This window comes from Geotrypetes seraphini, chromosome 3 (genome assembly GCF_902459505.1).
Source record: "Geotrypetes seraphini chromosome 3, aGeoSer1.1, whole genome shotgun sequence".
NCBI lineage: Eukaryota > Metazoa > Chordata > Amphibia > Gymnophiona > Dermophiidae > Geotrypetes > Geotrypetes seraphini.
Window position 1 is genome coordinate 238605799 of NC_047086.1, and position 24789 is coordinate 238630587.

Here is a 24789-nt window from a genome sequence, read left to right on the forward strand (position 1 = left end):
CCCTTGCTAAGCCACTGACCTCCCTCCTCCCTGACCTTTGAATGAAACACTCCCAGTCAAAAGGGGAGCAGGAGACCTTGAGCTCTCCTTTTTATCACAGTCACTTGCTGTGACCTTGGGCAAGTTCAAGTGGAGGGAAGCTCTTTATAACAGGATGCTTATAAAAATTTTCAAAATGCACATAAAACAAGACTCCCAGAATGAGCTGCATCAGCAAGGAAATGCACACCGGCTCCGAGGCAGGAGCACACATGTACATGCATATTTTACAAAGTATGTAAATACATCACAAGTCTGCGCTTGCTCCATCCAAACACCTGTATATATGACCAGATTCTATAAATTAATGCTCAATATAGCCAAATTTAGCAAAATACTGTCAGTTCAAGATATGTCCCACATTTAAAGACAGTATATATATCGCATTTTCAAGAAACTCTTTCAAAATTAAATTATCGCAGAGCCTTCAGAAGTGCCTCTTGCAAGCCCAGAATTTTTTGGTTATGTAAGGATATGAGCACTCACATCGTCATCAGACCTGCTTTGTTATTTTTAATTTTGTGCTCTGTGTCATTTATTAAATCTTTGTTAAGTGAATGTTAAGTGTTTATCCTTCAAAAACTTCTAACAAAATAACTTAGCTTATCTTTGTGCAAGAATTCTGTTTTGTGTCGGGAAGGGACCTGTCAATTCGACATGTTTCACCTCACGGCTTCTTCAAGGAAGTCCCCCCTTTTGTCTTGGACCAGGGACATCATAACCACTGTATACCAAAGCACGCATTCTACCATGCTGATGGAGGTGCCAGTTATAACTGGCACCTCCATTCAGCATGGTAGAAACTTATACTAGAACAGAAACTAGTCAAATGGGCTCCATTAGAGAATAAAAGCATAACCTGGCTTTGGTGTGCCTAACGTATAAGCACCTGTATATGCCAGCCACACAGCTGATGTAAGCGTGGCGACTACATGCAGCAGGGATACACGTACCTTACAATATTCTGCAAATCACCTGCCTAAGTGGAAGCCCCCATGTCCTACCCAAGCTCCTCCCACGTGTATGGCTCCATAAGAACATAAATAAATAAGCATTACCATATTGGGTAGAAGGAAGGTCCATCAAGCCCAGTATCTGGTTTCCTACAGAATCCAATCCAGGTCCAAGTACCGGGCAAGATTCTAACAGATTTTTTGCTGCTTATCTTAGTAAATACAGTAAAAAAAATACCCAAAAGGGAAGAGTAGTATAATTCCTCTAGAAAAAAATCTTCCCTAACCCGTTCAAACTAAGGAAACAGTGGACAAAAATTAACAAACTATAAATATTTAAATTTTTGAAAAATTTTTTGCGAGTGAGGGATGGTCCTCAGTTTACACTAGTGCTGCCCGATTCAGGAAAAAAAAATTTGATTCAATTTGATTCAGCCTATTGAATCGATTTTTCGATTCGATTTTCATGTCCAATTGGATGTTTTTTTCAAACATCCTGGTGGGTTTATTTTATAGCCTCTTCACCCCCTTTGCCTTCTCCTAACCATACTGGCGCTGTGATGTAAACAAAATAAACAAAAAAAAGACATTTCCTCTCTCTGTTAAATCTTAGCTCACATTTACGGTCTAACACCAGCTCTGGCAGGATACACATTTCAAATCTGACATATCGTAATCACAAAACAGAAAATAAAATTATTTTCTCTACCTTTTGTTGTCTGGTCATTATTCAAATTTTGTTAGTCCCCGGCTCTGGTTATCTTCTGATAACTTGCTTGCCAGGGTCTCCTTCTTTCTCCTTGCTAACCATCCCCATCTTCTATCTCTGTCCTCTCCTTCCGTTTCCCTTCCCTCCCCTGGAGGTCTGGCATCTTTCCTTTTTTTCGTCTCGATTCATAGATCCACCTTTTCTCAACTACCCTTTCATCCAGCATCTCTCCCTCCTTCCCCACCACCCCAGGGTCCAGCATATCTCCATTTCTTTTCCCAACTACCCTCCTATCCAGTATCTCTATCCCCCCTCCACACCATCCCTTGTATCCAACTTCTCTCCCTTTCTGTTCCTTCCCTCCCTAAATCCCATTGTCCACCATCTCTTTCCCTCTCCTCTGTTTTTAGACCCATTATTTTTTCCCCCCAAAGTCTCTTTGAACTCCCCTTCCCTCCCTCCCTCCGTGTACATCTACACCAGGGCCCTCCTCCCCTGAAGGCCTGTGCCACCATCCCTGTAGGCCTGTCCCCCTTCCCTTTTGAAAGCCTGCACCCCCCGAAGGTTTGTCCCCCTGAAGGCCTGCATCCCACCCCTGAAGGCCTGTACCCCCCAAAGGACTGTGCACCCCCCTTCGGAAGGCCTGCGTGTTCCCCCTAGCTTCCCACGCACCATTTACCTAATATCAGTAGCCTGCAGACTCACAGAGAAGATCGTGGTGCTAGCGATCTTTGCAAGCTTACATAGGTTTTTGGAGCTGTTTCCTTTACCGCAATCCTGTCTCTGACATCAGAGGAGGGGCGGGATCGTGGCAGAGGAAACAGCTCCAAAGACCTATGGCAGCTTGTAAAGATCGCTAGCACCACGATCTTCTCTGCGAGTCTGCAGGCTACTGATATTAGGTAAATGGTGCACGGGAGGCCAGGTGGGAAGCCGGACACCAGCGGGAGGCCAGAGGGGAAACCGGACACCAGCGGGAGGCCAGGGGGGAAGCCGGACACCAGCACTTCCCGACTGACCCTTCCCCCTCGCCCTATAAAGCAGGTGCAGCAGCGGCTGGCCAGAAAGAGGCAGTGCTGCCCTTCCTACGTTAGGGGGCGAGGGGGGAGGATTAGTTACTGAATCGGGGGGGCTGATTTTTTTTTTTTAATCGATTCACTCGAAGTGAATCGGTGAACTGATTTGAAACGTAGATTGGGCAGCACTAGTTTACACAGCTTGCCACAGGAACCGTTCCATAGGCACTGCTGCCACAATAGTAAACCCAAAAGGGTGTCACCTGTGAAACATCCTTGGACCTATCCCTGGTGAAATAAATTGTGAATTTTAATAAGTGCACAAAACATAAAGTGCTTGAAAAATTCATGAATCTGCTGCTCCTAAATTGAAAGGGTAATGCAGAAGCCACAGTTGAATCCTATGTCAGTTGGCAACAAGTAATGAGTCCCAATTATGCTGGATCTTGAAATAAACTAAACCGCAGTACTTATCTGCTGAGGTATAATTAGGTCATTGCCGTCAGAAATCTAGCGTGCTGAAAGTCCGTATATTATCTGGTTCGACGGGGCTCCATTTCAGAGGCAAAACCCCCTTCATCAGAAACTGCAAATTCTTCTCCTCTTTGCTCACTATATTTAGAAAACCACCAGCAATTGGTAAACCTAGGCAGTTTTAGAAATGGCACTCAATATAGTTCTATAAATAAATACCAGCACTCTCAAAATCTTACGGTACAGCAAACATATATTTCAAGAGAGATGCATAGAGCCCCTCAAGAAGCATAATTAAATATTCATGGTGTTTGAGGAGCGGCCATGATGAGACGTGGAGTTTCTGTGAAAGACTAATCACCTTCACATCCTGAGGCAGCTAATGACTGGCAAAACGCTGGCCATCGTCGGTGTGTGGTGTGCTTCTAATCTTAGATAAGTACTTCTCCATTGCAGTTACAAGAAAACTTTTTGTTAAAAGAAAAATCTTTTCATGGTGGCTTTATTCAGTATACCATAAAAATCAATACTCCACTCGTATGAAACGATCATATTCTGTCACTCATTCTTATATTCTTCTTAAACCAGCTCCGAGAGTAGGGAACAGCTCCGGTCCTGGTTCCGGTAGTTTGTGGTGGCATACAGTAAATGAAATCTATGATTGAAAACTGAACAACTACAAACACTAAAGATAGTGTTTCTGCTAGTTTTTCAAACCGTGAAGTGATCTGTATTCAGAGCTCCAGTGTTGAATATATTAATCACAAGTTACAATTAAGAAAAAAAGATTAAATAGGTTAAAAATAGTTAAAAGAGTTATAAGTTAAAGACTAATAGTAAAAATGCACTAAGCAGGTTTTTGGCCAGTGATTGTAGTATGGAGTATACATTCGGACTATATATACTCTGACAGTGAATGTCGATGAGACTATAAGCGTAGTATCGTATTTTCACGTAGATAACGCGCACCCGTGTAAAATGCGCACACGGGTATAGCGCGAGGGAAACACAAATTTATGTAAATAAATTTTTATTTACCGCGCTCACTGGTATACCGCGCATGCCGCCCCGACTCTCCTCTGGCTGCCCCGACTCTCCTCTCCCCCTTGAAGTCCTGTCCCCACCCTGAAAGCCTGATGCCCCCCCCCCCCCGACGCCCGATTCATCATCCGGAAGGACCGCTCGCACCCCCACCGCTCGCACTCCCACCCCGATGGACCGCTCGCACTCCCACCCGAAGAACCGCTCGCACCCCCACAGCCCCACGAGAAAGGGCGGGACCGCCGGAAGAGGAAGCAGCCTAGCGCAGGGCTCAGAGAAGGGGCAGGACCGCCGGCAGAGGAAGCAGCTGGGCTCACTGGCATCCGGAAACAAGGTAGACAGCTTCTCCATGGGGAGGGGGGGAGGCTGTGGGGGTGCGAGCGGTTCTTCGGGTGGGAGTGCGAACGGTCCATTGGGGTGGGAGTGCGAGCAGAGGGGGTGCGAGCGGTCCTTCCGGATGATGAATCGGGCGTCGGGCGGGGTGGGAACTATGTAAAAAAAATTTTATATAGCGCTCTCACGCGCAAGGTTATGCACGGTTTGTAAAATCGTGTATAACGCACGCGTTATATGCGTGAAAATACGGTACTCCTTAACTCTGAGGCCTTTTCCTGCATAAACAGTGTGCTTTACAAAAATGCTTAAAAAATATTCAACACATGATTAATCAACTGGTTTAAGAAGAATATAAGAATGAGTGACAGAATATAGATCGTTTCATACGAGTGGAGTATTGATTTTTATTGCATATTAACTACCAATACCACTCAGTTATAATCTCTTGAGGCTTTATTCAGTACCCATAGGTTTGCATTGCACAAGGCTTTTTCCTAGTACAATATCAATTGAAGAGGTTTCTTATGCCAATTACCCTGTTATAGTCTCCACTTTTTAATTAACTATATTGTTGGATGGTGGAGGAGGGGCTCTGAAGCTTTTTCCTACCTTGAGGTGATTTTTTCAAGGGAAAGCCAATAAACGTGCTGGACCTGGGTATTTTGAATAAACCCATGAATATTTAATTGTGCTTCTTAAGGGGCTCTGTGCTTTGCTCTTGGAATGTATGTTTGCTGTGCCATAAGATTGAGTGTTTGTATTTATTTATATATTTTCTCATTGTACTTGAATAGTTTTGGCTCAATATATTTCACCAGGTGACACTATTTTGGGTTTACTATTATGGCAGCAGTGCCTTTGGGACGGTTCCCATGCAAAACTGTGTAAACTGAGGACTATCCCTCACTCACAAAAAATTTTTTTTTAATTTAAATATTTATAGAGTTTGTTAATTTTTGTCTGCTGCTTCCTTAGTTTGAACAGGTTAGGGGAGATTTTTTTTATAGTGGTATCCTAGTAAATAAGCAGTGGATTTTCCTAAGTCCATCTTAATAATGGCTTTTGGACCTTTCTTTATGAACTTGTCCAAACCTTTTCTAAACCCTGCTAACCTAACGGCTTTCACCACATTCTCTGGCAACGAATTCTAGAGTTTTAATTGCATGTTGAGTGAAGAAATACTTTCTCTAGTTTGATTTAAATTTACTACTCACTTGTAGTAGCTTCATTACATGGCCCCTAGTCCTTGTATTATTGGAAAGAGTAGAAAAGTGATTCACATCTACCTATTCCACTCCCACTCATGATTTTATAGATCTCTATCATATCTCCCCTCAGCCATCTCTTCTCCAAGCTGAAGTGCCCTAGCCACTTTGGCCTTTCCTCATGGGGAAGTCATCCCATCCCCTTTATCATTTTTGTTGCCCTTTTCTGTACTTTTTCTAACTCTGCTATCTTAGAACTGCACACGGCATTCGAGGTGGTGTCGCACCATGGAGTGATGCAAATACATTATAACATTATCAGTTTTTTATATTCTGCCTCGCAAGTACCCATACTTTATAATTTAAGGGATAGTTACGGAATATTGCTTAGGCTGAATATTGACATTTGGGCATGCTATGAAACTCAGCAACATGAAGGCATCTACTATCCCGTCCTCTTCCTTAGAGATCCAACGTACTTGTCTCAAGCTTTCTTGAATTCAGAAACACTTTTTGTCTCCACCACCTCCACCGGGAGGCTGTTCCATGAAATAGTGTTTTCTGAGGTTACTTCTGAATCACCTTCATCTTATGTCCTCTCATTCCAGAGTTTCCTTTCAATTGAGAGAGATTCATCTCATGTGCATTCATGCCAAGTAGGTATTTAAGCATCTCTACCTTAAGTTACTGTACTGTCCAGTCTTGTCATTATTCTACTGTATTGTAGTATATTGTATTGTATCGTATTGCCAAACACACTGTCCAATGTAACATACTGTGAATTTTGGCTTGTAACTAGAGAATGACACGGTGACAAAATTCGTCACCGTTCCCGTCCCCGCGGATAACCGCGGGAAATAATCCCGTGTCATTTTCTAGTGTCTATTTCAATCTCAGTCCTTCGACACCAGCATTCTTCAAAGCAAAGCTTGCAGGTCTGTGGTTGTGGCCATTCATACTCCGATTCTTCCCTCTCTCCTTAAAGAATGAGATGAAGATGGTTTCCCGCGGTTATCCGCGGGGACGGGAACGGTGATGAATTTTGTCACCGTGTCATTCTCTTCTTATAACCCGTTCTGAGCTCCCGGGAGGACGGGATAGAAATTCAATTAAATAAATCAATAAATCTATCTTATCTCCCCCCTCTCCCATCTTTCCTCTAAAGTATACACACACATAGATGCCATTATTCTGTATGTTTCTGTGCATAAATGCAAGTGCCCAGTTTGTAGAATTGCCATTCATGCATCTACCCACTGATGCATCCCTTAACTAAAGTGAAAAGGATGGCTTCAACCAGCCAGACTGGTGCAAGAATCTACTAGAGTCAAAAGGACAGCATTTCTTTCTTTTTCACAGGACATCAACGGAAGCACTAGTACTTGCAAAATAAAGGGTTCCTTTTACTAAGGTGCGCACGCAGCAGATTAGCACATGCTAACCCGCGCTACGCGGCTAGAACTAACACCAGCTCAATGCTGGCGTCAGCGTCTAGCGCGCGTGGCACTGTAGCGCGCGCTAGCCCAAAGTATAAAGAGTTGAGGGTGTCATGATACATCTTTTCACATAACAGTTACAACAAAGGGAAGATCTCAGTTCTTCATTCTGGTTTTTCTTTTCAATACCAGAGAAATGCTATTGTTTAGATACATTTTGAAAAGTCGCTCCTTCTCAGCCACTCTCATCATAAAAATCTTGTTAACGTTGGAAACTGCTCTGAAAAACCTTAGAAAAAATTCTGCATGGGCAGAGTGTAAATTCCACTCAAAAACTGCAGAGGCCAAGCAAGATTTCTATAAACAGGGAACAGGCAAAATGGTGGTGAAAGGATCATTGCAAAAAAGATTAAAAATTATAATTAAAAAAAAAACATATTGGGCTCCAAAGAGGAAAAGAGTAAGATCAAAAGAGGAAAAAAAACAACAACAAGCAAGTCTGAGTGATTTGGCCAGCACTGCTGTCTCAAAACACTGTAACCCACCAGGGAAATCTCTCCTGAACAAACAATCGTGGAAGGAGAGAAAGAGCTTGGACTGCTTACTCACCACGGTCTGCCGATTAACCTGGATCACTTCATCACCAGCGTGAATCTTCCGGGACTGATCAGCAGGAGACTGTAGGGAACAAACAAACTAAATGACAACCCTTGATCACAACATGTTTTCTGACGCCACACTTTGGCAGAAATGTACTTTCTTTTATTTTCTCAAAAAGACCAATTAACGCATGAGCAACCCTGCCTATTTGGAAACTGGCTGCAGAGGGATAGATTTGAAATTTTTTTTTTAGAACAAAAATTGTGTAAAGTTTGCAAGTCAACACAGTTAAACTCGGGATTTTATTTCCCTGCGTCTTTGAGAAGGATAAACATTCCATAGCAAAATGTCTAGAAAGTAAAACAGAACTGCAGGATTTTTGTCTGAAAATCAGGAAGATGTCACAATATTTATTGCACAATACCAATAAAAATCGGCAATTAATATAGGAAGTCCTATATTAATTGCTGATTTTTATTGGTATTGTGTTGTATGTGGGTTCAGCAATTCTAGGTTCAATTCCTGGCAATAAATGATAAAAAGCTTGATTCATCCTCAGGTTTGGGTAGCTTGATTCTTAGGGCTCCTTTTACGAAGGTGCGCTAGCGTTTTTAGCGCACGCACCGGATTAGCGCGCATTAGCCGAAAAACTACCTCCTGCTCAAGAGGAGGCGGTAGCAGCTAGCGCGCACGGCATTTTAGCGCACGCTATTCCGCGCATTAAGGCCCTAACGCGTCTTCGTAAAAGGAGCCCTTAGTGGTAGTACTACAAGATTACTGGGTGTCAGGTCAAAAGCGCGCCGGGACAAAGGCGCGCGCAGACAATTGAGCGCAGCGCGGAGGCGCGCACCGCAGAAAATTACTGTTTTTAGGGCTCCGACGGGGGTGTGTGGGGGGGCACCCCCCCACTTTACTTAATAGAGATCGCGCCGCGTTGTGGGGGGTTTGGGGGGGTTGTAACCCCCCACATTTTACTGAAAACTTTACTTTTTCCCTGTTTTTAGGGAAAAAGTTAAGTTTACAGTAAAATGTGGAGGGTTACAACCCCCCAAACCCCCCACAACGCCGGTGCGATCTCTGTTAAGTAAACTGGGGGGGGCTCCCCAACAAAACCCCCCGTCGGAGCCCCTAAAAACTGTAATTTTCTTCGGTGTGCACCTCCATCTTGCGCTCAGTTGTCGGCGTGCGCCTTTGTCTTTCGCGGGGTTGTCTATGAACCAGATTACTGTTAGGGGTCACCAGTGCCATTTTGAATCCAGGACCGAAAACAGCAGGAGCAATTAGGGATTTCCCCAATAAATATGCATGAGATCTATTTGCATGCACTGCTTTCATTGTATGCTAATAGATCTCATGCATATTCATTGGGGAAATCCTGAAACCCAACTGGATTGCGGCCCTCGAGGAGGGACTCTGACACCCCTGCGGTAGAGGAAAGAAGGGACAGGGGAGATATGATTCAGACGTTCAAATATTTCTAAGGTATTAACGTAGAACAAAATCTATTCCAGAGAAAGGAAAATGGTAAAAAACAGATGGCATAATTTGAGGTTGAGGGGTGGTAGATTCAAGAGTAATGTTAGGAAATTCTTCTTTACGGAGAGGGTGGTTGACGCGTGGAATGCGTTCCCGAGGGAGGTGGTTGAAAAGAAAACGGTGACAGAGTTCAAACAAGCATGGGATGAACACAGAGGATCTCTAATCAGAAAATAATGAGTATACTTTGAAGGAACCAATACTGGGCAGGCTTGCACGGCCTGTGTCCCGTATATGGACATTCAACTGAGGATGGGCTGGGGAGGGATTAGATGGCTAGGATGGTTAAGATGGGCTGGAGTGAGCTTTGATGGAGACTCCAGTACATGGAACCTAAGCACACTACTGGGCAGGGCTCTGAGATTTTGGCCCAGAAATATCTAAGAAAAAGGACCTTTTAAACTAAACTACTGATAGTATTTTATGCATTGTATGGTGACATCCCCATGGTCTCCCGTTGTGCAGGCCTCTTTGAAGTTATTTGCAAAATTATTTTGGCATGTACTTCATAGAGCACCCCTAGCACTTATGTGACTACCTATAAGCATATCCTGGTGTTTAACATTAGGAATTCACTTATAGAAATGCCTTTATAGTGTCTACTGTCTTTTTTTTTAGGCTCACATATCAGCAATTTAAACACAAACATAAACCAAAGACCTATTAAGTTTTAGTTCGTTGTGTGTCTCAAGCAGGTAACAAGAGGTACAGCATGCTTTTCTTACTTTCAAACAATTTTATTGATGATAAAGCAAAACAGTACAACCAGAAAAAACAATATAATATACAGTAGCAACACATATAGAACAAATCATGGATCTACATTATGGACATGGCAAGATATTTATCATCTGTTGAAACAAATACAATTGGAACAACAACTCTTTCCTATCACCTTACCCCTATCACCTTTACGAAACCACTTTGTAAATAAATATGTAGTGGTTCCAAGGCCCTGTGTGTTCCTATAAGCCCTGGAGAAAATTGTCTACCTCCCCTCTCCTTCCCCCAAGTAAAGAAGGCAGGCTCCTATCGACCTCAAACCATACCAGTTTAATAAAGACAAACAACTAGAAACCCAATGTATAATATCAGCATGCTTTTCTTAAAATATATATTTAAATTTTCTACCCATGTCTCTAAATCTCTATAAATGTGTTCCCACATGCAAAAAGGAGCTTCAAAACTCAAATCCTTTCATAAACAAGTGGCCTATTTTGGCAGTTTACTGCATTAATTTAAATAATCTGTCTGTATCATCTTCTGTGTGTGAACTGTACTAATTTCTCACATAAAAGTCCTCTTCACACACTAAACAGAAAAACCTACGATAGAAATCAGAAGCAGGACTGTCATATGTGGAAATATTTACTTTGATTTATCAAGCTCCTGATTCCTGGCACACATTACTGCAACAGCTATTAAAAGAAAAATCATTGTGCTGCCATAACAACAGGTCTTCTCTGCAGCCCTGGCAATGCACACAGAGCAGGAAGGTACCCTCAAACGCCAACCCTATTGTGACTGAAACGCACAGCGTGGCAAAGATCCTTTCACAGATCAGGAGCTTCAAAGGGCTGGGGATTAAGTCATCTGGAAAACCAAATGGGATTTCATGTACAACTTCCACAAGGCCCGGGGTCAGGGGACAAGATGATGACACACAGAGGTAATTTTCAAAGCTAATCCTGAGGGTTTAGTAGCATTCTACATGCAGAAATTACCTTTTTTGAGAAATTGCTCACTCTGTGTGCCGCTGACAGTATGCATGCACATGGATGGCAATTTTATAATGGGTCGCCTGGATAGAAATCCAGATAGGGACCTGTTTTGAGGCTACTTTATAAAGGCACACAGAACTTATTTGTCTTCAAAAATACCAATATGAAAGCAGCCAAAATCACTGCCAACATTTAGCTACATACTACATTTAAGCTGGTGTAAAGGTACAGGGCTGAAGCAGGCCTGAAGGCATGTACAGTGGTACCTCGGTTTACGAGTGCACCAGTTTGCGAGTGTTTTGCAAGACGAGCAAAACATTCGCAAAATCGGTGCCTTGGAAACCGAGCGCGCCTCGATTTGCGAGTGCCCCCCCGCGAACCGGCACCCTCCCCCCCGCGATCCGGCATCCCCCCCGCCACCATCGGGCACCCCCCCCGCCACGACCTGAGGTCCCCCAACCCACCCGAACCCTCTTCTTACTTTAGTGTAGCCTCCGCACCGGCACTGGCACCAGCATGTCCTATGCGTTGGTGCCGGTGCCCGAAGATCTGCATCCTGTGCTGGGCCTTGAGCATGTGTGCATGCTCAAGGCCTGAGAGTTCCCATTATTTCCTATGGGGAAACTCACTTTGATAAACGAGCATTTTGGATTACGAGCATGCTCCTGGAACGGATTATGCTCGTAATCCGAGGTACCACTGTATTTTATAACCCTTGCACGTACTGCAGTGCCTATTCAATGCCTGATGGGATAGCTGATGCCCTGTCAGCCGAAGAAATCTAATGCCCGAGTTGCCCCCTTTCTCCTCATCCTGCCTCAGCAGTGAAGAAGTCAGCAGCATGCCTCCAGCCACCAATACTTGCACTCCAGAAGCATGCTCAGTTGTAGGCACCCCACTGACTCTCTCACTCCTGAGTTAGTACAAGGAGGTGGTTTTGGCAATGGATTTCTTCGACTGGCAGGACTTTGGCATCCCCATCAGCAAAGGTATGATACTTAATGTAGGGAGGTCTTTATCTACCATCATCCGCTATAATAAAACCCTTAGCATGCATGCACACTTCAAACTCTGTGCTGCCGTGCCTCCGCATACGCAGTAGGAGTCAGCGGCGGTTTCCTTATCGCCCTCCCTTGACGACACTGGCTCCTTCTACTGTGCATGTGGAGGCACAGACTCACGGAGGCGGCGACCACGGTGGCAACACCCCCCTCCCGCCCTCACTCCGTCTAACAAGACCAAAGAGAGCACAAAAATAACAGGGAAGCAGGCATACCGATGCTCAGCATCCGGACTGTGGTTGGTGGTTGGTCAGGCTGAGGAGGGTGGAAATGACTAGCAGGAGTCAAAAGGAGTGATTTAAGGGTAGGTGGGAGAAGGGGGCTGGAGCTGAAGAGAAAGAAAGACAGACACACAGAAAGACAGGGGGCAGAGAGAGAGACAGAAAGAAAGAAAGAAAGACAGACAGAGGGCAGGGAGAGAGACAGAAAGAAAGACAGACAAGACAAGAGGCCAGGAAGAGAGAAAGACAGAAAGATTAACAGACAGCGGGCAGGGAGATAGACAGACAGACAGAAAGACAGGGGGCCAGGGAGAGAGACAGAAAGAAAGAAAGAATGACAGACAGAAAGACAGGGGGCAGGGAGAGAGACAGAAAGACAGACAGTGGGCAGTGAGAGACAGACATAAAGAAAGACAGACAGACAGACAGACAAACATATTCTAGCAGCCGTTAATGTAACAGGCTTAAACACTAGTTCATTATATTAGTATGTAAAATTACTGCGCACCTCTACCAAACCTATAGCATGCTGGCAAAAAAATGTCTTTGTAACCCCAAATATAGTCATTAGATCCTGGGATCAGATTGTTCCATGAGGTGAAATTCAGGGACTGAGCATTTAAATGCTACTCTGACATTGAAGAGAAAATAAAAGCCATAGTAGCATCTTTGGCTACTGGGGAAAAACAATGCTGCTTTGGACCAATATAGTGGTATGAGCCATACATATGTGAGTACATGTTTAGCCAGCATGGTCAACAATTTAAATTTAACACCAGAGCTTAACTTAGTCTGTACTAAAACTATCTGAAATAGAGGCCCCACTGAATATAAGGATGCTTCAACTGGATAGCAGCTGTTATGTGGTATCATCTTAGGTTTGTGAAGTGGAAACTGGAAATTTTGGGGGGAGTGGGGAGCAGATTTGAAGAATGACGACTTGGGATGGGAGTGGGGGACTGAGAGAGAGTAGTCACTAAAGATGAGAGGGAGAGAGACTGGCTACTAGAGAGAATGTTGGTTATTTGTGCATTTTTTTATTTGACTTTTGAGGTTTGCCATCCCTTTGTTTTTCAGAAATTGGGAGAGGACCAGAGATTGCTGTGAATGGGAACAGTGAGAGACACAGAACACTGGGAATACAGGAATTGTATGAGAGACAACGGATGCAGGGAATGGGGATTAAGAGAAAGACTAAGGGCTCCTTTTACTAAGCTGGGCTAGCGGTTTTAGTGGCGTGCGTGGATTTAAGCATGACGAGAGTCTTCAGAATCAGAGGGAATGGAGGAAACGCATTCAGAAACAGGTTCGTCCAATCTAGAAGGAAGGCATCCGCCTCGATCCTGTCGGGGGCATAGACCCTGGAGCAGAAGAGGGGCAACTTGTGATTGAGGGGGGACGCGAACAGATCGACATCCAGAGCCCCCCAACGAGCAAACACCTGATGCAGGGTCGAGGAATGGAGAAACCATTCGTGAGGTTGAGGCAGACGACTCAACCTGTCCACCAGGCAATTCTGCTGGCCCTGAATGTAGACTGCCCGAAGGAAAATGTTGCAGAGGACGGCCCAATCCCAGAGCCGCATTGCCTCCTGGCACAGGGACCAAGACCCCGGGCCCCCTTGTTTGTTGATATAATACATGGCGACCTGGTTGTCCGTGCGAACCAGCACCACATTGTTGCGAAGCAGGTGACAAAAAGCTTTCAGAGCGAGAAAAACTGCCCGAAGCTCCAACAGATTGATGTGACAAAGGTGGTCGGCACTGGACCAAAGACCCTGAGTGCGAAGACCGTCCAGATGAGCTCCCCCAAGCAAAGGCCGACGAGTCCGTCGTGAGGACCTTCTGCGGGGGAGGAGCATGAAACAGAAAACCTCTGGAAAGATTGGAAGAGAGCATCCACCAGCGGAGAGACTGCTTCAACAAAGGAGTCACGACAATGAGACGAGAGACAGGATCCCGATCCTGGTTCCATTGAGAGGCCAGTGTCCACTGAGGAATGCGGAGGTGAAGTCTGGCAGAAGGAGTCACATGAACAGTGGAGGCCATGTGGCAGAGCAGGACCATCATGAGCCGAGCTGGGACCGAGGCCAGCAGGGCCACCCGCTGACACAAGCGGACAATGGTACCCCAGATGAGGCCGAGGCAAAAAAGAGCGGAGGCGAATCATGTTGAGGACCGCTCCGATGAACTCGAGAGACTGGGACGGACAGAGGTGAGATTTGGGAAAGTTCACCTCAAATCCGAGACTCTGAAGGAGGAAAATGGTTTGATTCGTCGCTCGCAGAACCTCCTGGCGATAGGTCGCTTTGATCAAACACCAGCAGCCCGCGGAGACGCAGGGCCACTACCACCACTACCGTGAAAACCCTCAGAGAGGCCGCAAGGCCAAAGAAAAGAACACGATACTGGAGGTGGAGATCCCCCACCCTGAATCTCAGATACCGGCGAGAGGCTGGATGGATCGGAATGTGTGTGTACGCCTCCTTGAGGTCTAACGAGCACAGCCAGTCCCCTTCGTCTATCAGGGGATACAACGTAGGAAGGGTGAGCATTCTGAACCCTTCCTTGACCAGAAACTTGTTCAGGGCTCGGAGGTCCAGGATCGGACGCAGATCCCCCGTTTTCTTGGGTACCAGAAAATACCGGGAATAAAACCCCATATTCCACTGATCCGGAGGAACCTCCTCGACCGCCCAAAGGTAAAGGAGGACCTGAGCTGCCTGCAGGAGAAGAGGCAGTTAGGATCTCGCAGAAGGAAAATCTCTTGGTGGAAGGTCCGGGGGTATGCGACTGAAGTGAAGGGAGTACCCTTCCCGGACAATGGAAAGGACCCAACTGTCTGTCGTAAGACTTTCCTACTGAAGATAGAAATGATGGAGACGACCCCCGATGGGAAGGGGGAAAGGGTCCAGAAGGAAGGGAGCCGGCAGGCTCGTACAGGAATTGTCAAAAAGACAGCCCAGGCTTCGCTGGAGCTGGCGGCTGGGCCTTAGCTTGACGGTGCTGTGGAGGCTGAGGCCGCTTCCCAGCGAGGCGAAGGACCGTTCGTGTTCCGAGAGGCGCTTGGTGGCCGCCTCAATGGAATTGTCAAAGAGTTCATGACCCACGCAAGGGAGACTGGCAAGATGATCCTGGAGGATCGGATCCATATCAACGATCCTGAGCCAGGCAAGGTGACGCATGGCGATCGCAAAGACCGTGACCCTCGAGGAAAACTTGAAAGCATCGTAGGCCTCCTGAAACATATAGAGACGGAGCTGGGAGAGAGTCTCCTCAAGAAGACAAAACTCCTGACACCGAGAAGCCGGCATGTCCGCTTGAAAGGAGTGGAGGGCTTCCACACAGAACCTGAGATAGGACGTGAAGATAAAACCATAGTTTAGGACACGGTTCGCCATCATCGAATTTTGATAAAGGCGGCGACCAAACTTGTCCATCGTAAGGCCCTCCCCTCTGGGAGGGACAGCAGCGTACACCTTCGAGGGGTTGGTCTTTTTCCAAGGAGGACTCAACCACCAAGGATTGGTGAGAAAGCTCAGAACTTTCAAACCCCTTGACCGGGATCATCCGGTAACGGGATTCCAATTTGGAGGGAATGGCCGTAACCCCATAAGGTGTCTCCAGGTTCCGGAGAAATGTCTGTCGAAGAATCTGATGTAGAGGCAAACGCAGCGCCTCATGAGGCGGATGAGAAACACCCATCTCCGCCAGGTGTTCCTGGGTATAACGGGACTCAGACTGGAGGTCCAGATTCAGGGCCTTACCCATGTCAGAAATGAAACGAGCAAAGGAGGAGGTTCTAGAAGAAGACACATCCTCCGGAGGGGACCCCGATCGCGATCTGGGGGCATCAGAGAAAGAGGGATAAATTTCCCTCGAGTAGTATGCCAGAGCCTCGGAGTCTCGCGAATGGGAGAACGAGGAGACTCGGCTAGACCACCTCGGAGGCGTCAAGGAACGACCCCAGAAAAAGTGTATCGAGGAGGACCCGGAGTCTGAAGCACCAGCTTGCGCAGCCTTAGCGAAGACGGAGTAAATGAAAACTCCCCTAGAGGCCTCGAAGAGGACCCCTGGGAGGCGCCCACCAGCTTCGTCGGGGAAAGCGAACCAGCTTCCAGTTTCAAGTCAATAACAGAAGCCGAGGTCTTTGTCTTCGGAGACTGGCCCCGAAGGGGCGGAGAAGACCGCAGTTTTTTGGAAGAGGTGAGCCTTGACAAGGTAGAGGACGAAAGACAGGCCCCCTTCCGAGACCCTCGGAAAGTCACAGGCCCCGAATCAGGAGACGAGGAATCGCTCGAGGCGACTCTGCCCCTAGACCCGAGAGAAGGACGCTCTGGCTGGTCGAGACCGAGGTCAGCGGCGTTGAGGTTGGGAGAAGTTGGCTCACAACCGAGGAAAGCTGCGTAGTAAGGATAGCCTTAAGCATGTCCTCGAACATAGGCACCGACACCAAGGGAGGTTGGGTCAGAGGTGCAGCAATGCATTCCTTCAAGGGCGACCTCGAGGAAGAGTATTCCCTATATGAGGAGGCACGCTTTTTTAATGAGATCTCAACGAGTCCGACGAAGCAGCACCCACGTGAGATTCCGAGGTAGGCTTCTTTGCCGGCTCACCTGAGGAGGGAAGAGGAGACTTACCCGAGGCTGGTGTAGCAGGAGGAGCCGAGGCTGAAGCCTTCGAGGCCTAGGGGGACTTTGAAGCCGAGGACTTCCAGGCCGAGGCTCCCAACGGCGGTGCCGAGGCCGAGCTCAAGGCCTGTCCCGCTGGATCCATTGGGCCAAAGAGTTGGAGAATCTTGGCCACCCTCTGACGAAGAGCGCTCGGTTGTAAAGTAGTGCAACGTAGGCACGATTCAGCGCGGTGCTCTGCGCCCAGGCATTCCACACATCAACTATGGGGGTCGGTGATGGAGATCACCCGGTTGCACCTAGTGCAGTTCTTAAACCCGGAACGAGGCCGGGACATTAAAAAAAAAAAAAAGTTGACCGCGGCCCCGCGAGGCGAGGCGGCCAAAGCAAGACCGGTCAACCCGGTCAAAAAGACACGGAAAGCAAAATAAAGACGCGAGCACAGCAACTCACCCGAAATAAAACAAATAAGCCATGGTGCAAAGAGGGACAATGAGATCGCTTGAAGCAAGGGAGCAGTGCTTCTGGCTCCATGGAAAACATAGGTCGGGCGGGAGGGGCATTCACACATGCGCGGTACACTCGCAAGCTTGAAGATCTTCGAGCAAGTCTGCTTGCGAGAACGTCCGCTAGGGGGCTCCGTAGATGACGTCACCCACATGTAGAGAATATGCTGCCTGCTTGTCCTGGGATAAATCATTTTATGTACCATTGTACAGACTTTAAACTAAATTTGCGCCTCTATTGGTAACCCTTAAAGTTCCACCAAAAATGGTGCGACTCTAAGAAAGGCAGAATATAAGCAATAAACTATCACTGCTTGACAAGTTTGTTTTAAAGAATTAAAATGTCAGCCAGAGGCAATATTTATGAATCAGTTCAGGATGTATTTACAAACTATGTTGATTTAATTGTGTGTTATGAACGTTCTAATTTTGTATGTGATTTATATACCACCAACCTTGGTTTGAGCAGTTAATAAATATTGTAAATAAATAAATACAAACTTATCTGTAGAATAAATCAGCCAAGCCACTGTAGTTTGAATTGTCTGGATTTTCTTTGTTAGATTCTTAGGGCAGTGGCATAGTAGGGTGGGGAGGGGGAGGTGGACCGCCCTGGGCACCATCTTGGTAGGGGCGTTGGCACCTCTCTGCCCCCCCCCCATGCATGCTCGCGCTCTCCCTCCCCTGTACCTCTTTAAATATTTGTCAGCGCAAACAAATTCACAAGCAATTTCACCGGCCTACTGCTTGCACCGGCCTGGCTCCCCTCTGAAATCACTTCTGGGTCGCAGGGCCAGGAAGTGACATCAGAGGGAAAGGCAACATTGGCACGAGCAGGGGGTTGGGGAAGTTGCTCATTAGAGAATGACACAGTGGCTGTTATCCGCCAAAACGGTGACCAAAAAAAAGGTCACCGTGAGTTCGGGGTCAAGGCCATTCACCGCCCTGTGGAGCGGTGAATGGTAGCACAGGGCGGTGAACAAGTAGTGAACGCGCGGTGAATGAGCGTTCGATCCGGCAGCCCACCCTCTCCCGCCGGCCGTCCATACATCTTCCTCCCTCCTTTTCCCTTACCTTTTCTTCTTGAAACTGGCAATTTCTATAAGGCTTTGAGCTGTATTACAGCCGGAGCCTTGAAGTCGCATTGCATTGCCTGCTGGAAAAAGTCTCCTTTGACGCAACTTCCTGTTTCCGGTTGCATCGGAGGAGACTTTTCAAGCAGGCAACCCGACGCGACTTCAAGGCTCCGGCTGTAATATGGCTTGTAGCCTTATAGAACTTGACAGTTTCAAGAAGAAAAGGTAAGGGAAAAGGAGGGAGTGAGGGAAATGCACGTCTGGCCGGCGGGAAGGAGCTGCTGGACCGCATGAAGGGTGCTGGGGGTGGGGGGATGGAGAGGAGAAGATACTGAAGACGGGGACGGGGACGGGGCCAGGGCGGTGAAAGAGACAGCAGGGACGGTGACGGGGCAGTGAAGGGGATGGCAGAGACGGGGACGTGATGGTGAAAGGACCAGCGGGGACGGGGCGATGCAGAGGATGGTGGTCTGGGGACGGGGACAGAAATTTTCCCCGTGTCATTCTCTATTGCTCATGTTGCTGGAGATTCAAAGAGATACAGGGGGATTAGGGAGGGCGTGAGTATGGTGTGGGGGACAGGAAAGGAGTGTGAAGGAGCGGAGAAGATGGTGCAGGGGTGCTACTGCCTCAGGTGCCTCCCACCCTTGCTATGGTCACTGTCCAAGGGCAATCTGCATAAGTGCTATGGTCTAAAGTTGACAGTAAATGTGTGGGCTGGAAGGGAATAAGGAAGTTATGAGTTTTGTGACGTGCTTTTATTTTGCTTTAAAAGTGTTGTATTGTTATCATACAGAGCTGTGAGCTGCTCTGATATTGTTGAAAAGTGCCATACAAATTTTTAAATAAATTAATTTATTATCAATTAATAACAAAATTGTTTTTTTCTAATAAGCGTGAGCTTGTATAAACAGTACTGAGCCCACAGAGGTTAAGTGTTTCAGCGTTTTTTTAACACACTGGCTGCCACAAGAGTTTTGGGACCCACTTAGGGCTAGATGCTCTAAAGATACCGACTCGATCGCTGTTGGCTGATTCTCCAGCAGCAATCGATGAGCTATCAAGTTTGCAAGCAAATGATTTGAGCAACTGACACATGCGCAGAGCCTTAACAGCAGTGATAGGGGAAGCGGCCTCCTGTCACTGCTGTTAGGGCTTTTATAATGGCACAGATCAACACACACACATAATCTGTCCCATTAAAAAAATAGAAAAAAGCCTCCCCATGCCCCCGGCACTCCCGAGCCACTGTCCGCCCCAACCCCCCAAAAATGTTAGGAGGGATACCCACTCCCTCCTGCCATCCTGACTGACCACCCCCCACTCATGGCAAAAAGGCAAGAGGGATGCCTACTCTCTCCTGCCATGAAGGACCTCCTGTGCCAATTGCCCACCACAACTACCTCATACTCTCCCCCCCCAAAAGGCATGAGGGAAGCCCCCTCAGCTCCCTCCCAACCTCCTCTCGTACCTTTTAAGTTGGGAGCAGGAGGGGCGATCAGTCCCTCCTTCTCTGAGGCTGCCAAGTCTGCAGTGCCAGGTCTTATCCTCCCCGGTGCATCATGTGATGCACGAGGAGGGGGGCCTAAGGCCCTGATTGGCTCAAATGCCTCAGGCCGCTCCCCTTGGGAGTAGTCTGAGGCATCTGAGCCAATCAGGACTTCCTTAGGCTCCTTCTTCTTTATCTCAGATACAAGAGGGAGGAACCTAAGGACCCGATTGGCTCCTCCCACTTGTTTTGTGCATTGGGTCAGTAACAGCGATCATCAAAGCTGTGAAAACCGGTTTAGTGATGATCACTGACTTTAGTGCATCTAGTCTTAGATAACTTCCAGCAGCCATCAAAGTACTGGATATTCAGCGCCAGACCAAATTCAGATATTAGCACTGAAATCCCATCCCCTCGATGGCCGTCAGAAGTTATCCGAGTCTGGCTGCTATTCAGTGCCAATAACAAGCTAGCAATCTGGCCCATGTCAAGATAGCCTTTTACCCGGCCCATCTTGTTTAGATAAGTTTCCGAACACCGGCGACGTTCAGTACAAAGAAAACTCTTATCTCCACGGCCCCAGCACTAACCAGAAAATGTTGTAGCAGTCTGAACAGATATTCTACGGTATTCTACGGTTAAGTCAGTGTGATATAATAGGGTAGGAGCTCTTCTACCTTGATAAATCGTGCTAAATATCAACCCCAAATAGCTGACTTTCAAATGTATCTTCTGTTCTTGCAACCCTTATGCGTCTTGGCCAATCAGAGCCTTAGGCCTCTCCCCATATACAGGATGCATGCATCTGGGGAGGAGCCTAACGCTCTGATTAGCCCAGATGCATAAGGCCCCACCCACAGGATGGGCCTTAAACAACCTGGGCCAATCAGAGCCTTAGGACCCTCCCTGGTGCATGAAATCACCAGACAACGAAGGTAGGACAAATGATTTTATTTTCAATTTAGAGATCAAAATGTGTCCATTTTGAGAATTTATATTTGCGGTCTATATTTTGCACTATGGCCCCCTTTACTAAACCACAATAGTGGTTTTTAGCGCAGGGAGCCTATAAGCATCGAGAGTATCGCGGGGCATTCAGCACAGCTCCCTGTGCTAAAAAATGCTATCACAGTTTAGTAAAAAGGGAGGGGGTATATTTGTCAATTTTTTTATAGTTGTTACTAAGGTGACATTGTATAAAGTCATCTGCCTTGACCTCTTTGAAAAACCCCCGGGATTTAAATGATAATTAACATTTTTTCTGCGTACAGTGTGCTTTGTGTTTTTAAAAATTTTATTGTTGGTAGATCATTTTGACTTGGTCATTTTAAAAGTAGCTCGCAAGCCCAAAAAGTAAGCAAACCAAACCAAACCAAATCAGCCCAAAAAGCCCAAATCAGTTAAAATTAAGGAAAGATTGCTTAGGATTAAAAAAAAAATAATAAAAAATTTAAACATGCAACAACTTAGAAAACTGCACCTACTGGACATTTAATTTCAAATAACTTACGTGTTCCGTAGTGCCTGTAACGACATGCAATCCATCATACGTTGATTTTATGTACATTCCCTAATAGGAACCAAAAAAGAAGCGGAGAGGGAACTTAATTCTTACATGTTATTTTATAACATCTTAAATTATATAACAGCAGAAAATGATCTGTTGCCAGTATACTCCTCTGGGCTGCAGTGGAAGTGCTGAAGGAGCTCACACAGTGCTATCCAGAGAGTTCTGGCTAGTGCTGATATTGCAAAAGAAAGAGTCTAAACTGCTCAAGCTTCAGCTGATTTTCAAAGAACACCGGCTCCAGGCTTACATGTGCAAGTTCTACTTGGGTTGGAAGCACACATTCAGGCAGAACGATTTAGATTAATCCCTTCAAGTTGAAATTTTGCCTTACTTGATAACGGCCTTTCCTTGATTTCTGCTAGACCAGTCCAGACCAACAGATTATGTCCCTCTACCAGCAGATCAAAACAGAGAAACTGAACTCTTCCGATGATATCACCACTATCAGGAATAGTACAGCCTGGAATTTGTCAATATGCTAATGTAAAAGCAAGAATAACCAGCAATTATATACAAAGATGAAAAATCCCTAAAAGGGTCCTCTGCAAATTTGCCCAGTTTAGAGAGAGACTGAAACAGGTGTTCATTACTTCTATATAGTGTAAGAGTACATAGGCATTGATTAGAACCTAACGGATGTAGCGGTATATAAGAAATAAATTACATTACATTAATGGGCCAAAGCTGTTGGTACTCTGTATCTGGATTTTCAGAAGGCATTTGATAAAGTATCTTATGAACAACTCCTGAGGAAATTAGAAATCATGGGATAGGAAGCAGTATCCTATATTAGATTAAAAACTGGCAGTGGTGGTGGTAGGGGTGTGTGTGTGCATGGAGCAGTCATGGGGCCACAATATAGTGGGCACAGTTGTCAGCTCTGCTCGCCCCCGGCCCTGGAAGTTGATGTCAGAGGGAGCAAAAACCAGTGGAGCCAACAGCCACATACACCAGACCAAGGCCTTGTGGCTTCTGACTGTAACTCCTTGCTGGCTGCCCTTGGTACACCATTGATCCCATCAAATGGAGGGTAGCAAACAAAAGCAGATGCAGATAAGATCACATAGTATATTGGTTAAAAAAACTGCATCTGACTCCAAATGAATCTGAGGTTGAGGAAAACAGGTCAAATCTCGAACTTCAACAGAACGAGACTTGGGAGTGAACATCAGCGCAGACATGAAAACTGCTGATCATATGGAGAAGGCTTCATCTAAGGCAAGACAGTTGTTAGGTTGCATCCGCAGGAGTTTCGTCAGCCGGAAGCCTGAAGTCATAATGCCTTTATACAGAACCATGGTGAGACTTCATTTGGAATACTGTGTGCAATTCTGGAGGCCATACTACCGAAAAGATGTGCTGAGAGTAGAGTCGGTGCAACGGATGGCCACCAGGATGGTCTCGGGGCTCAAGGATCTATCGTACGAGGAAAGGCTGAAAAATTTGCGGTTGTACTCACTCGAGGAACATAGGGAGAGAGGAGACATGATCGAGACGTTTAAGTATATTACCGGCCGTATCGAGATGAAAGAAGAGATTCTCTTTCTCAAAGGACCCTCAGCCACAAGAGGGCATCCGCTCAAACTCAGGGGCGGGAAATTTCATGGCGACACGAGGAAATATTTCTTCACCGAGAGAGTGGTTGATCCTTGGAACAAGCTCCCAGTGCAGGTGATCGAGGCAAACAGCGTGCAAGAATTTAAGAGCATATGGGATGCCCATGTGGGATCCCTTAGAGCAGGGGTGTCCAATGTCGGTCCTCGAGGGCCGCAATCCAGTCGGGTTTTCAGGATTTCCCCAATGAATATGCATGAGATCTATTTGCATGCACTGCTTTCAATGCATATTCATTGGGGAAATCCTGAAAACCCGACTGGATTGCGGCCCTCGAGGACCGACATTGGACACCCCTGCCTTAGAGGGTTAAGCCAAGGGAACCTGCCACCAGGAGTGGGATCCCTAGGATAGTAGACTTGGGGGTGGGTCAGTAGAGTGGGCAGACCTGATGGACTATGGCCCTTATCTGCCGTCATCTTCTATGTTTCTAAGGACACGGGTCCAGAGAAGAGCAACTAAAATGATTAAGGGCCTGGAGGAGTTGCCGTACAGCGAGAGATTAGAGAAACTGGGCCTCTTCTCCCTCGAAAAGAGGAAATTGAGAGGTGACATGATCGAAACATTCAAGATACTGAAGGGAATAGACTTAGTAGATAAAGACAGGCTGTTCACCCTCTCCAAGGAAGGGAGCACGAGAGGGCACTCTCTAAAGTTGAAAGGAGATAGATTCCGTACGAACATAAGGAAGTTCTTCTTCACCCAGAGAGTGGTAGAAAACTGGAATGCTCTTCCAGAGGCTGTTATAGGGGAAAACACCCTCCAGGGATTCAAGACAAAGTTGGACAAGTTCCTGCTCAACTGGAAAGTATGCAGGTGAGGCTGGGCTCATTTAGAGCATTGGTCTTTAACCTAGGGGCCGCTGCGCGAGCAGATTGCTGGGCACGATGGACCACTGGTCTGACCCAGCAGCGGCAATTCTTATCTTCTTATGTAGGGTGTTAAAAAATGATTTGCCCCGGTTGTCAGATATCCTAGGTATGCCACAGCACCTAGCTCCTATTACTGGTTAGTAATTCCTAATGTGGAACCTTGAATCACGCAGCAATAGTTTGGGTTCCTCTTTCCCACATGCATCACTTTGCACTTGCTCACATTACATGTCATCTGCCAATCTGATGCCCTGACTCCCAGTCTAGCAATTTTTCACAATCCTTAAGTAATTTAACAACTTTCCACAACTTTGTGTCACCAGCAATTTTTATTATCTCACTAGTTAGTCCCATCTCCAGATCTCTGATAAATATGTTAAAAAGTAGCGATCCCAGCATAGACCCCCTGGGAAGCCTCACTAGTTACCTTTCTCTATTGAGAATACTGACCATTTAACTCTACTCTTGTTTTCTATCTTTTAACCAGTTCTTAATTCATAATAAAACATTGCTTCCTATCACTTGACTTCCTAATTTCATGGGGTACTTCATCAAATGCCTTTTGAAATACCAGATACACAATATTGACTGACTCACCTTTATCCATATGTTTATCCACCCCTTCGAAGATATTGGTGAGGCAAGATTATCTTAGATTAAATCAACATTGGTTTTCTCTCATTA

General features: G+C 46.3%; 1 protein-coding gene across 2 annotated transcripts in view; it reads right to left on the reverse strand.

The window, feature by feature from the left end:
• Positions 1 to 24789, reverse strand: part of CNKSR3 (CNKSR family member 3) — a 595138-nt gene that overhangs the window by 343606 nt on the left and 226743 nt on the right. For both annotated transcript variants that reach the window (XM_033936404.1, XM_033936401.1), the window contains exons 7-8: positions 21560 to 21619; positions 7819 to 7887 (exon numbers count right to left, since the gene is read on the reverse strand). In XM_033936404.1, coding sequence (XP_033792295.1) covers positions 7819 to 7887; positions 21560 to 21619 — 129 coding nt within the window. The remainder of the gene's footprint in view (positions 1 to 7818; positions 7888 to 21559; positions 21620 to 24789) is intronic.